This window comes from Chrysoperla carnea, chromosome 4 (genome assembly GCF_905475395.1).
Source record: "Chrysoperla carnea chromosome 4, inChrCarn1.1, whole genome shotgun sequence".
NCBI classification, from domain to species: Eukaryota; Metazoa; Arthropoda; class Insecta; order Neuroptera; family Chrysopidae; genus Chrysoperla; species Chrysoperla carnea.
Genome location: NC_058340.1, coordinates 53,748,619 through 53,762,767, shown reverse-complemented (window position 1 = coordinate 53,762,767; position 14,149 = coordinate 53,748,619). Strand labels below are relative to the sequence as shown.

The 14,149-nt window shown below is 27.0% G+C and overlaps 1 protein-coding gene across 1 annotated transcript; it reads left to right on the top strand.

Moving 5' to 3' along the window:
* The first annotated feature begins 5,599 nt into the window (after positions 1-5,599).
* Positions 5,600-10,358, top strand: LOC123298102 (microtubule-associated proteins 1A/1B light chain 3C-like). Its single transcript, XM_044880006.1, has 3 exons — positions 5,600-5,816; positions 7,640-7,695; positions 9,149-10,358. The coding sequence occupies exons 1-3, from the start codon at positions 5,615-5,617 to the stop codon at positions 9,467-9,469; spliced, it is 579 nt and encodes a 192-aa protein (XP_044735941.1). The 5' UTR covers positions 5,600-5,614; the 3' UTR covers positions 9,470-10,358.
* Positions 10,359-14,149: the final 3,791 nt, after the last annotated feature.

Here is a 14,149-nt window from a genome sequence, read left to right as displayed (position 1 = left end):
AAAAAATTATTATTGTTTTTCGGAAAATAAAGTACCTAAATATAAGTAGTAATTTTAAAATTAAAAAAAAAAAAAAAGATACAGTGGTCTATATGGAAATCTAAATTTAGATTCTGTATCTCCTAAAATGATGGACCATAAAAAAAAAATTTGTAGCTATAAACTAAATTAAAAATTCTTGTATTTTATTTAGTTAGTATAACTGTGTCTTTAATAAATTTTTACGCATAAATGCACTTTGTTTTGTCATTTAACAATATGCGTAATGATTTTACAAAATATGCGTCATATTTATCAAAATTTTAGGGTTCTCAAAATTGTTACAATATTATACATTTTTTCTCAAATTATGAAAATGATTTTCCAAATTACAACATTTATTTCATGATTCTGAGTAGTCTAATAAAAACTTTAATATTGGAAAAAAGCAATATTATTTATTGACTTCAAAAATCAAAAAGAAAAAATCCTTTGTGTATCTAATAGACACTTGTCGCCCTATTAGCTCGGTTGGTTTAGGCGTAACCAATTCCGTCCGCGGTATGCTTAGAGTAGCGGGTTTGATTCCCACCGTCGCAAAAAAATTAATTTAATTAATAGTTGAGATGGCCTGGTCTAGTGCATGGTATATGCATGAAGGAGGTGCACTCAGCCTCTGAAATTGAGGAGGTGATCAATGAAATTATTGATAAGCACGCTATAAAAATTTCAGCATGATATCCCTTTTCGTTTTTGAGTTATCGTGATGACAGACTAACAGACGACAGACAGACAACCAGAAATAGACTAATTAGATGATTTCATAAACACCGATACCAAAATTTTGTTCATAGCATCAATATTTTTAAGCGTTTCAAACTTGGGACTAAACTTAGTATACCTTGGTATATTTCATATACATGGTATAAAAATATGTTTGTTAAAACATTCCTGCCAAAATATAATAAATACGAGAATAATGTGTATTATAAAATAAGCCCTTGAAGTCTTTTTTCTTTACCCAATCAACTCGAGTGAAATTTTGGTAAAAACATTTCTTTCCAATTTTATATATGGACAATATTTTTGCACTGGGAACATTTTCAATACACTGAAAGTAAATTTATTTAAATTTTCTATAAAAATATCTAATCACTTATTTTATATTTTAATTTTTTTTGTTTTTTTAAATTAAACTTGAGGTTATTAGACTCGAATTTATCAGTTTTTATGTTTATGAAATAATAAATAGATATATTACGTTAAGTTTTTTTACAACAAGAGAATTCGTCTTTGATAAATAATTTTGATTAATTAATTTATATATGCATATTAAAAAATTTATAAAAAAAAATTATATTCTTAGTTGCCATGCAAATTGATATCTATCGTTTTGATTATGATGAGACTTTATTTCCTTTTTATCATTCTATTTCAAGGAATATTTACCCAGAATAAAGGTTATTTTGTTTTTATAATAACATATTCGAATTATTTATAAAAATTCAGTGTCTGTTTAATTGGCATGGCCAAAACATAAGAGAAAATTAACACTCTAAAAAATTATTTACAAAAAAATAGACCCGATGAAATTAAAAAATAATTTCAAATAAATACTTGTACCAATACTTTCCTTGTGAGCAATTACGTTTTATAATCATATTCTTAGCTAAAAATCTACGCCGATGAATCGTATCCTAGCTAAAGCTATGGTTGAAGTAGCTTTCACAATGAAATTATTGAGAGTATTTATTAGGTATATGTATTTATTTAAAAATTATTACTTTTCAGAACTGGTCCTAATTTTTGAAGAAAAAAAATTTATTTTGTAAAAATTACTTTTTACTAATTATTTAAGTCTGTAATTTTTTGGAATTACACCTTTTAGGGTTGAAATTTTTTCTTCGACTATAAATGAAACTACCCTGAACATACTAAAATCATTAAAAAATTTGTAATTTAAAAAAAATCATTTCTTCTCTTTGGGTATAGAATTTTTTCTTCAAATTTAAATGAGATCATCCTGTAAGTATATCTTTTCCAATGAAAAAAGGATTATTAAAGAAGTTTATGGTATCTTTAAAAAAATAAATAATAATTTTTAAAAAAAATAACACACTTTTGTAATTAGCTGACCTAAAAAGTACAAAATAAATTCTGTAAGCTAAAAAAAATGAGTGAAATAAAAAATCAGTTTATCGTTAAAAAACGTGGGATGCCAAATTTTAATTATTTTAATTATTTAATTGACTATCTTATAAAGCACTCCACGTTCTTTACGATAAAATTATTTCATAATTTTTTTTTCCTCATTACTAATTTTTTTTTTTTAAACTTATTGTAGAAATTATTTTCTACATTTAGTTCAGCTAGTTATAAAAACGTCTTTTCTTAGTTTTTTTAAACTCTTATTTATTTTCTAATTTGTATTTCAGCTAGCTAGAAAAGCGTGTTTTTTAGTTTTTTAAATTATTATTGATTAATATGGATGGTGTTAGATATTTTAAGACGTTTTTTATGATGTTAACGAATTTGTTAAATTTCACATCATATGTAGTAAATAAGTCCAGAATAGTAAAGAAGTAAACAATTATCTTCATTTTTATTATTCGATAATCATTGAGGGGGAACGTGCCCCCCGTAAAGACGCCTATGGATATATAAGCTGCTAAACTGTACAAATTGTTAAAAGGGGTGCACCAAAAACTATTAAGTAAATACATTTTTCTAAAAGACCTTTTTAAAATATATGTCAATGACTAATCATATTTACATATTTGGTAAATATTTTTATCAATTATGTAATGAATATTCCAGAAAGTTTTTTTTTCTATAAATAACTAGTATTTATTTTCAATTAGGTAATTGAATACATTACACTATATTAAATATATAAACAACCCCACTATCCGTCCATTCCACCCACATAAATTACCCTTTTTAATATGAGACACAAATAAACAAAACATAATACATAAATATGTAATACGTGCAAGAAATAAATCTCTATATATTATAAATACGAAAGTAAGCATGTTTGTTTGTTTGTTGGTTTGTTTGTTACGCTTTCACGCTAAAACTAGCGAATGGTTTTTAATGAAACTGTACAGCAATATAGCTAATACTTCAGAATAACACATGAGATATAATTTATAAAGGTATATTAATAAAAAAAGATTACAAATTAATTTAATTTGACATTTCCATAAATTACACATTTCTGTAAAAGTAGTCATTTGACATTACAATAAATTACAGATTTCTGTAAAAATAATCAATATAAAATTTCACGGCCATCTTTTCTGATATACTCAATGAATAATTACGACTATTATACATTTAAAAAATTAGAAAACCATACATATATTTTACCTGTGTAAAACAATCCTTACCATTATTTCGAATGCTATAGAAAGGAGCTAAGCGAGATCAATCTTTACTTTTAAACCCAGCGAAGTGGGTGGGTATCACTCTAGTAATACTTTAAAACTGTGATAAGAAAAATACTGTTATTTACAATCTTATATGATAAATATAATAATAATTAATATATCAGTATAGGCCATACACATCAATAATATATATAACATATATACAATTCAAATAATTAACAAAATTTATAATATTGAAAAAAAAAATTAATTAAAATGTTAGGTCATGGATGATCTTCATTACACATTCTTTTTTATGAAAAAAATATCATTATTTAAGGTTTAATATGAATTATGAATTATGTCATTCAATAATTTTAAGGTTCCTGCGGCATTTATGGCTCACTTAAATTAACAATACTATAAAAATCATATAATTAGAATTAGGGAGACAAAATATAATTTGCTGCATTATTTGTCCATTCTGTTGCAGTGCAAAGAAAATAAAAAGCATCATCTTTAATTGTTTATAGCTTTTGAAATTTTTTTTTTTTTTTGCATAAATATGTTTTTGGCACATTTTTCTAGACATCATTCCGAATCCAATGAGCTATCAGTACGTATTTTTACGTTCATTTTTCCATATTTCACCAATTTGAACTTGTTAACAAGACTATTAAAACTTTTAGAAATATTTAACTTTTTAAATCTTTTCCTTGGGTTTTATTAAACCGTGCTGGGATAAAAAGGGCCTATTATACCGTTATAAGGCTTCAAAACAAACAAAAAATAAAAAAATATATTCTAAATGTAAGAAAACTCATCCATTTTATTGTACACGACGGCAATCGGAAAAAATAGACTTGGAAAAAATAGACCCGGAAAAAACAGCCCAAAAAAATAAACTGAACATTTTACAGACCCGGAGTATTGTTGTAATTATGAGTTGGTTGGGTTAAGTTTGTCGACTATAAAGGATTTAGTTGGGTGTATGATATTATTTATACCAATAAAACAAAAAAACTTATCGTTTCTTAAGACGAAAAATTATAAAAATTACACAGTAACCTGTTGCCTGCTCGACTTCGTACCAATACCGTATCTTTTACACCGACTAAGCGCTTAATATGTGCTTAAAGAGGTGTGATGACATTGTATTACCACGAAATTTCAAACGTGGACCTTAATAGCGTTATATTTTATTTATAGGATAATCAAATTGATTTTATACACGTCTAATTTGAAATAAAAAAAAAAAAAAGGTATGAGATATTAATATTATTCCTTTTTAATTTTAGACATTGGATCTAGAATTAGTGGATCTACAGATCCTTTTTCTTCTGGGATCTGCACTTTTTTGATTAAGTAATTAAAAAGACAATTTTTTTCTCTTATGCCATATGTCTCTTATAAACTACATTCCATTTTTCAACATTTTTGACAGTTCTGGCAATTAGTTTTTACTTTTAATTTGATCAATGGTTTTCTTTTAACATATATTTCCTCAATTTCCTTGATTTCCAAACTGATCATTGCCAAGAGAAAGATATAGAAACATGAATTTCGTTTTAATATGGGTGAAACTGGCATATTTGTGTATTTTTGGTGTTGGGTAGGAAAATACATGTAGGTAGGTAAATGCTATATGTTATGTACCTGCTACTTATTTTAATTTATTTTAAGACAAATTTCTCGAGATTTCTCGAGGCGAGAATTCTCGAGGAGAAACCCTATTTTGCATACTTAAAATTTGATGGTTTATTATGTATACCAAATAGTAAACAACTTTAATCCTTTTGTCAAATAAGATGCAAAAATAAACTTTTTAACCCACCCACAAAATTATGATGTGAGTCATATTTTATTGTAAATCAATTATAATATGATTTAAAAAAGTATATCACCAATAAGAGACGTGCATTTGAAAAATAAGAAATTTTAAAATAAATAATTTTCTATATATATTTGTAAAATTTATTTGTTTTAGTTCATACTGATTTGATAAATTCATGTTGATAGATAGTTTCATCAAAACCGTTGTTCTTGCTCTCTCAACAAAAGTGAGTGTTTTGCCTGTTTTTCTTATTTATTTGTTCAATGCAACAGTGTCATGATAAAACCGCGCGATTATTACACAACATATTTTTTTTATTGAAATAAATAACAAAAATAAAGACAATTTTTTTAAATACATAACTTAAAACTAAAACTAAATAAAAATCAAATTAATATAGTTTTTACATCGAGTTACATTCAAACTTTTAATGTACTCGAACACAACATTATTGTCAATTTGTCAGTGTTTTGATTCAAACACTAATAAAGTTAAAGAAAATTCAAATAATAATTTGTGTTTATTGAAATTTAATAATAATAATAACGAAATGGAAACTAGAAGACATTATCCAGACAAAACACGTCGTGATGTTAATTTTAATCATAATATTAAACAAAAACAATCATTTGGTAAGTCAATTTTTATTATACCATTATTTTTTTCGAAAAAAATTTCTTAAAATTTTCTCTATTCTGAATACAAAGAATCATAATTTTTTTTTAATTAACTACTACCATTTTTTTAAATGGCGGATTTTTCTTAAAACTAATTATGATAAAATTTAATTTCGAGATCATTGTAATTTCACGTATTGAATAAAATAATTGGTTTATAGCTTTTAATATCGAAAATCATAAATACATTTTTTGATAAATGTTATAGTTTTCCTGAAAAATCATTACTAAAATGGCAGGATATATATGTCTAATCAATTTTGTTCATCGGACATGTTGAACTATAATATAAGTCGACTTTAAATAATTAATAATGCAATTAATATAGATTAAACTGGATTCTTAATGAACTTTTAACCTTACATTTTTAAAAATAGAAATTAAATTCGATTAAATATTTGCTTTTATGACGTCCAGATTATTGGTAATTACTTTGTTACAAAAGTTATAATTTTGAAAAAATGAAAATTGATATAAAATAAATCATGCTTTTCTGTATAGGTATATTTATTCATAAATTGTAGCTAAGTTTTCAAGTCATAATTCTGTTTTTTATTTTTGAATTAAATTTTAGCAATAATATATACCTTATATGTTTTGATTTCATTTATATCGATAAACAGAAATAGGTATAGATATGATTAGCAATAAATTATTGATAATTAAGAATTTTAATATTTAAGTTAATTATATATGAAAGTCTTCCAAATAACGAGAATTAGACGTTTCAAGACGCAATAAACTATTTTTAATTTCGCTACCACCAGTTTAAATCTTACTTTTTATAAATTCGCAGAAATTAAAACTCTATGGCTCGTCTAAAGACCTAAGACGTAAATTTTACGGTATAGGAAAAAAAATAGGACAATAAAATATATTATCCACGGGGCTCTGGGCTGCATCCCAAAAAGCCAGTAGATCCACCCCCTGGACATTAAGAAATAACCATGTATCTTGAAAATTCCTTTAACCTATCGAATAAACTTAGTTTCTTTAACTACTTTTCTCTTAAAATTTTTATTAGCTTGACTTCAGGAAATCTGGATACTTTAAAATCTTGAAGGTTTTGGAATATTAAAAACTGATAACCATATAAATATATATTTAGCTAGCATGAGCGAAATTTCTTCATTTTTTAAATTAAAAAAATTATAATTTTAAACCAAAAATATACGCTTTATTAAAATGTGGACTAAACAAAAACTACACAATAATGTTTAAGTAAAATTTACAAGTAAAAAAAAAGCGTGAGGTGCTTCTTTTTCTTGTTTTAGATTCATTCTTATATGTAGTCTACTTATCAAATATCGAGCATCACACTCTTTTTAAAATTAAATTTTATATTACAATTAAAACTATTTCGTACTTAAACATTTTAATAGAACGTATTATTTGTTAAACTAGGGTTTTATTAAATTTATGAATCATTCATATATTAAATGAATTTGCACATGCCAATAACGTCGATAATAATAATTGGAAATTTATTGTTTATAAATTAGGTTTTGCGTCATTTATTAGAAATTAGTAAATGCTTTGAACCGTAAAACTATTTTATCAACAAATCAATCCATTTTGATAAAAATTTCTGTAGAGATGAATATGACTGAAAAACGCGTTCATCATAATAGGGTCAAAAGATTAAAAGATATTTCTGAAAATTAATAAAGTGTAACAATTTTTTTTAAATTATTGCACAAGTTTTCATCATATATCGATAAAAAATATTTATAAATTATTTTAACTCATTTTAATGTTTTTTTTTTATTTTGTTACAGATAAACGAAAAGCAGAAACTTATGCATTAAGATGTAAATTTCCAACAAAAGTGCCGGTAAATATCCTTTTTAAATTATTTTTTATTTATACCATGTATATATTAAATATATCAAGGAATACTAAGTTTAATAAACTAAAGAAATAAACATTACTGTGTCAGTATATGTTCTAAGGCTTCCATAATAATAATCAGTTTAGCTTTGACAGGGTCGTAACGAGGGTACATAGCGCCGGTGGCAAGTATTTAGGTTGCGCCTTTTATATATCGGGATCGGCTCTAACAATTTTGATAAAAATTTGTATACTGATAGTATTTAACATAAGAATAAAGGTAAAATGGGGGACAATTGCTATAATCGTGTCATTTTACCTTAAAGAATCTGTACATTTAATTGATAAAATTTTCAAATTTATTCAAATGATAGAGTATCAAATTAAAGTATTGATTTCTCTCTACGTTTCCGAGCAAAACTCCAAAATTAACCTCCAAAATCGAAATTTTGTTGATAATAAATATAGTAAATAATACAGAGTAATACAAACAAAATTGGATTAAAATTGTAATTATTATTAATATATTCATTCGTTGTTCATTAAAAGGTATCAAAAAGTACCATATTAGCAATTTTGATAAACCAAGTATGTAATCCTACTAAATTTGGGTCATACTTTTCAAATTTGAGATCAAAATTAACCTAGCTCTAATAGGTTTCAAGAATGTGGAGTCCTGGTCCCGGAATTGAGCACGTAAGTGATAGCTATCGAAAAATTGACATCACAGCTGAAAAAAATGTCCCAAAATTAGTGGGTCTCAAAAAAAATCCAATAAGCTCGGATCAAATTTGCCTGTATCAAAAAAATCGAATTTTTGAACTTTATGACGTCATCAGAATCCAAAAATTTTAATTTTGCTCTATCACACCCAAATTTTATCCAATTTTGATAAACCAAGTATGTAATCCTACTCAATTTGGGTCATACTTTTTAAATTTGTGATCAAAATTAACCTAGCTCTAATAGGTTTCAAGAATGTGGAGTCCTGGCCCCGGAATTAAGCATATAAGTGATAGCTAGCGAAAAACTGACATCACAGCTGAAAAAATGACCCAAAATTAGTAGATTTCAAAAAAAATTCCAATAAGATCCGATTAAATTTGCCTCTGTTATCAAAAAAATCGAATTTTTTAACTTTATGTAAATTAATGAGCGCCATTTACATGATTCTTTACTAACTTTTTGTTTTACGTAAAAAATATACGTTTTGTTTTGCGCCTCTATTTCTTATGCACCGGTTGCGGGTGTCCTCTTTGCCACGCCCTAGTTACGGACCTGAGCTTTGATAGAAACAACACCGGCCCTAATTTAATTATTTTATCTACAATTTTATCCCATTGAGTATTACAACTCATTTAAAGTGGCAGACAAAACTGCCTTGACTATTTTGGCAAAATATAAATTTTATTGCAATTTTTTTTTCACTTTTAACGAATTTTTCCCTTTTATTACAGATTATGGTTACACGATACGCAAAAGAAAAGAATCTTCCACATTTAGATAAATCAAAATATTTAGTACCACAAGAAATTACATTGTCACAATTTATAACAATAATCAGACATCGAATGCAATTACGGCCAACGGAAGCATTATATTTATTAGTAAATGATCGTTCGATGTTAAGTCTTAGCTGTACATTAGCCGAAGCATATCAAGAATATCAAGAAAAAGATGGTTTTCTCTATATCACATATGCATCACAAGCAGTTTTCGGTTGTAATGAAGAAAAATCAACAACACATCCCAAATCCACAGCGAAAACTAAGAAATGAATTTGTTTGATTTTTATATCATTTTAATTTTTCATTAACAATAATTTTAATTTTATTTTTCACAACGTCATAATTAATATATATTCTCAACGACATTTTCTTATTATATACGTGTTTAATTGAGTAGATTTTAAGTGTGCTTGCCTATATGTTTTTATTTGTCTAACTGATCTTCTTACGAAAAATTATTCGACCATTTTTGGAAAAATTATTTTGAATTTTATATTCAGGACGCATGTGTTGTAAGCGAGTATAAAAAGAATGTAGAAAAGCAATTCAAATATTTGTACATCAATCTTGCATCGTTTTGTAGACAAAGTAACGTAGATTCAATCTCTGACACGATTACTATGAATTTGAGAGTAGCTTACATAAGATGGTATCTTAAAATACTCGATTATACAAAATATTTCGAGAGAGCATTTCCAACATTTGAAGGCGCTTCCTTTTATAGACATGGTATATTTTAATTACTGACAATAATTCGAATCCAATATTATACTCGGTACTAAATTAACGTATGCTCGGGCCCTTAAGGAATGCCATTCTCCGGGTCCATTAGGTAATGTGAAATTCAGACGGCGCCGCCATGTTTAGTCTTTGTAAATCAACTTGACGCCTCTTTGTGTGCGGCTCTTATCATAAAAATTTGCCTTTTCCCTCTTTTTTCTTTTTTTTAGTCTTCGTAATTCAACTTGACGCCCCCTTGCGCTTCTAATAAAAAATTAAAAACCTTAACCGTGTGCATGCCTTTGTAGCGCCTTCTTGTACAAATTGACCTTTTCTCTTTTGACCTTTCTCCAGGGTCCTTACCCATTGCGGGGTCCGAAGACAGTTGTCTAGTCTGCCTAATAGTTAACCCATCACTGATTATACTGGTAGGTACGAAAGTAAGCGCATGTCAAGAAGAAAGCAAAATACGGCTGCAAAGTTGGAAGATATAGTCTCTCAAATAAAAAAATTATGCAGGTTATTTCAATCCTTTGGTCTCAACAAGTAGAATTCTGAAAAGTTGATGTACTTAATACCTAGAAACCGCGTCAACCGAAAAGAATTGGTATATTATTAAGCGATCTAACGCACATTGAATTCTCTAACCAGACTTAGTGAATTTCCAAATAGTGTCCACATAGATTTTATACTCGAATCGTCTGCCTAATCAAGTTAGGTGTCATATGAACGCATTCATAGCACCTGAATCCTTGAAAGGTAATCTTTGCTGCGCATACAGAATTTATCCATCATATCTCACATTTCATTAATTTCAATTACCGTCTGTTATTTCAAAGTTCGAACAGATTATTTCGATATTTTGACGTCGAACTGTAGGAATAATATTAGCCATGATCAAATAATGGCCTATAAACAAAAGTCGAAAAATAAAAAGTAAAACAATTAAAGCACCATCCATTTTAAACCAGATTATTTGTTCCTAATTAATACAGGATGAGTCATTTTAATAAAGTCATTTTATAAGGAGCTATAATGGCTAATATAGCTCCTTTTGTAGATTGGACCTTGTTCTTCGGGTTTCTTTAATAACCAATTTAGATCCTAAACGGTAAGAGGTAGGATAACACTTTAAATTAGAATGTTGATCCTCATTTAAAAAAAAAAAAAAACTAACAATTTTGGTTCAAAACATTTTTTCGAAAATCGTCAGCTTGCGAAGGCAATGCAATTTAAAAATATGTCATTATTGCATTTAATCGAAAGAAAACACGCTAACTACGGAAAAATGCTTTAGCGAAAAGTTGTCAAGGACGAAAGTATGTGTCCATAACTTTGACCTACAATTTTTGATAAACTTTAAGCGTATTTTTTTTTCGATGAAATGCAATAATGACATATTTTTAAATCGCATTTCCACCGAAAGCTAACGTTTTTCGAAAAAATGTTAGTTTTTTATGAGGATCAACTTTCTAATCTAAAGTGTTATTCTATCTCTTACCGTTTAGAATCTAAATTGGCTATTAAAACTACCCGAAGAACTAGGTCCAATCTTATGTCAGAACATGATGTACCCCATCAAACTCAACATTTTTTGTTTAAGTTACCAAACGATATTAAAATATGGCTCACTCGGTGTATACAAAATGGAAGCAGGAGCTAGAGAAATTTTTCGACTTTTGTTATCATGACAAGTTTTTATAAAAATGATGATCTGTACATACAAATTTTTCACAAGACTACGCATTACATTATTTGATAATAGGCAATTGAAATCTGATATGATGGATAATTTGAATTTTGTCTAATTTTAATAAAAATGGTCGAATTTAATTTTTTTGTAACGCGTTTTGTTTGAGTAATTTGTAATTTTGCATATACATATATACATTATTTTTTAATGAATAGAAATGATTACCTATATGAAATAATTTTATTTTTACGATTTGTTTATTTAGAAATCTGTGATCTCTTAATTAGTTTTAAAAAGAAATGTTATTAATTTGTTATTATTAATTTTTAATCAAATTTTTTAAGACTGTTTTTAGAATATTTTTTATTAGTAGAATTTATATTTAATATTAGTGCAAAACGTGTGGCTTAATTTCTTATAGAAATAAAATGTTAATAAATAATCCGAATATTAAATATTTGTTTTTTATTTGAAACCTATCAAAATATACTCACATCGGTATGAAAGAATAAGATTAAATATAGAACCTGTCATTAAAATAAATAAATAAAACGAGTGGAAGAAAAGGTTTAAAAAATAAATTAATAAAATTTGTAAATAAATTATGAATATCATTCAAACTTTAGTTCAGTCTCCTTATACAGCCAAAAAACGAGATAAGCTTTTTTGTGGTACACACTTTGTGACCATGGAGTTCTTATTTCATGGGTACTAGAATAAGCCATAAACAAGAATTACAAAAACAAGCACAAAAATTTTTGTTTAAACCGACAACTATAACTATGATCAACTTTTAACTAACCGCCGAGAGCTGTTAGCGCCATCTCTCGAGGACCAGTAGAACTATCAAGCCAGAACCGGACACGAATTTTCTGGGCCTTCTTCCGAAAATGGATCCTTAAATATTATTTATACCATTAAACACGCGATGTATTTTAACCCAAGCAACACCGGGTTTGGCTGCTGCATTTTTTATGTACTATTTATGATATTTTTTCGAACTTGTATTAATAATAGAAACGGATCTATACCTGTTTGTAAAGACCCGCCGCTGACAATTAAGTGGGTTAGCGACCAAATTGAACCCCCTCAGGTCTAAATATAACTAAATATCAGGTCTAAATATACAAAATATCAAAAAATCAAATTTTTATTAACTTGCTTGGCAGTAGTTGTAGAATTAACACTTTGGGCGTTTTTCACAAAATTAAAATTACATTTTTAGTTAATTTTTAAATTTTTTTTTTTTTAAATTAAGTGGATAAAAAAATTGTATATTTCTGTAGGTATTCCAAACAAATATAATTTATATAAAATAATTTTATTTAAAATGCAAAAAATAGTAGATAGCATTTACAACAATTATGTATTATGAAACCATAACAAGATATTTGTACATCATGAATCACCGAAAGTTTAAATGCAACAAAAACAAACAAAAAGTACGTTTTAAGACTAATTGATTACATTGGTACGAAATTTGAAATGTGTTCGGAAATTCTATCCAGTACAGAAAATTATCAGTTGATCACCGACAACTGGCTACTATTTTAAAAAACTTGTAACTGTAGCAGTCTGTACTGACTATGGTTAGTATACTGGATCGAATTTTCGAATACACTTGTAATATTAACATTAAAAAAAAAAACCAAAACACTAATTAAGGGTTACCGTGTGATTTGTGACTACAAAAGATAAAAATAAGGAGAATAATACACCCAAAAGTATAAAATTATATCTGATTCGTCTATCCCACTCTTGTTCACAGAAGTTGATAATTTTGCTTATTCATGAATCAAACCCTAGCACATTAGCCCCACTCTGGACGCTTATTGAATTTTTATTTAAAGCGAAAATCCTCCCCACCTCCTACTCCTCAGATTTGTGACTCAACTATTTAACCTAAGATAATAGAACTATAATTGTGCCCGATGTAATCTTTATAACAATAAAAATAGATAAAAAAAGAAGTATTTAGCATATGGTACGCATTAAAAGTCTATTTCCACATGAAGTGGGATTTTACTCGTATATAGTTGTACGCCATATTTCATTATGCGAGCTTAAAAATATTCTGTTGAAGTATTTAAATTTAAATTGCTTTTTTTAAACAGATAAATTATAACCACATAAAACTTCCAGGCATAAAAAAATGTTAATTACTTTAAATTATTAAAGTAACTATTTTTGCCACAAGGTAAAGCGTCACATTCTGTTTTTTAATTAATTAATACATCACTAATACTTCGGTCAAGTAATAATAATGTCGCTATACGTTGAACAATGACAATAGTAATTTATACAGGGTGGGTCATTTTAATCTACAATGGCTAATAGCTCGATTTGTAGTTAGCCAACTAAAAACAACTTTTGGAAAAAGCAGTTTTCCGTACTTAGTTAGCGTGTTTTCTGTCGATTAAATGCAATAATGACATATTTTTTGGTCGCATTTCCTCTGAAAGCTGATGAAAAATTAATTGAGATAAAAAATGTTAGTTTTTTTATGAGGATTACTTTCTAATTTAAAGCACTATCCT

Excerpts from the sequence above, each read along its gene's own strand:
- LOC123298102 (XM_044880006.1), top strand. The coding sequence starts at position 5,615 with ATGTACTCGAACACAACATTATTGTCAATTTGTCAGTGTTTTGATTCA. Across the intron at positions 5,817-7,639 it reads TAAACAAAAACAATCATTTG|ATAAACGAAAAGCAGAAACT; the intron begins GTAAGTCAATTT and ends ATTTTGTTACAG. Across the intron at positions 7,696-9,148 it reads AATTTCCAACAAAAGTGCCG|ATTATGGTTACACGATACGC; the intron begins GTAAATATCCTT and ends CTTTTATTACAG.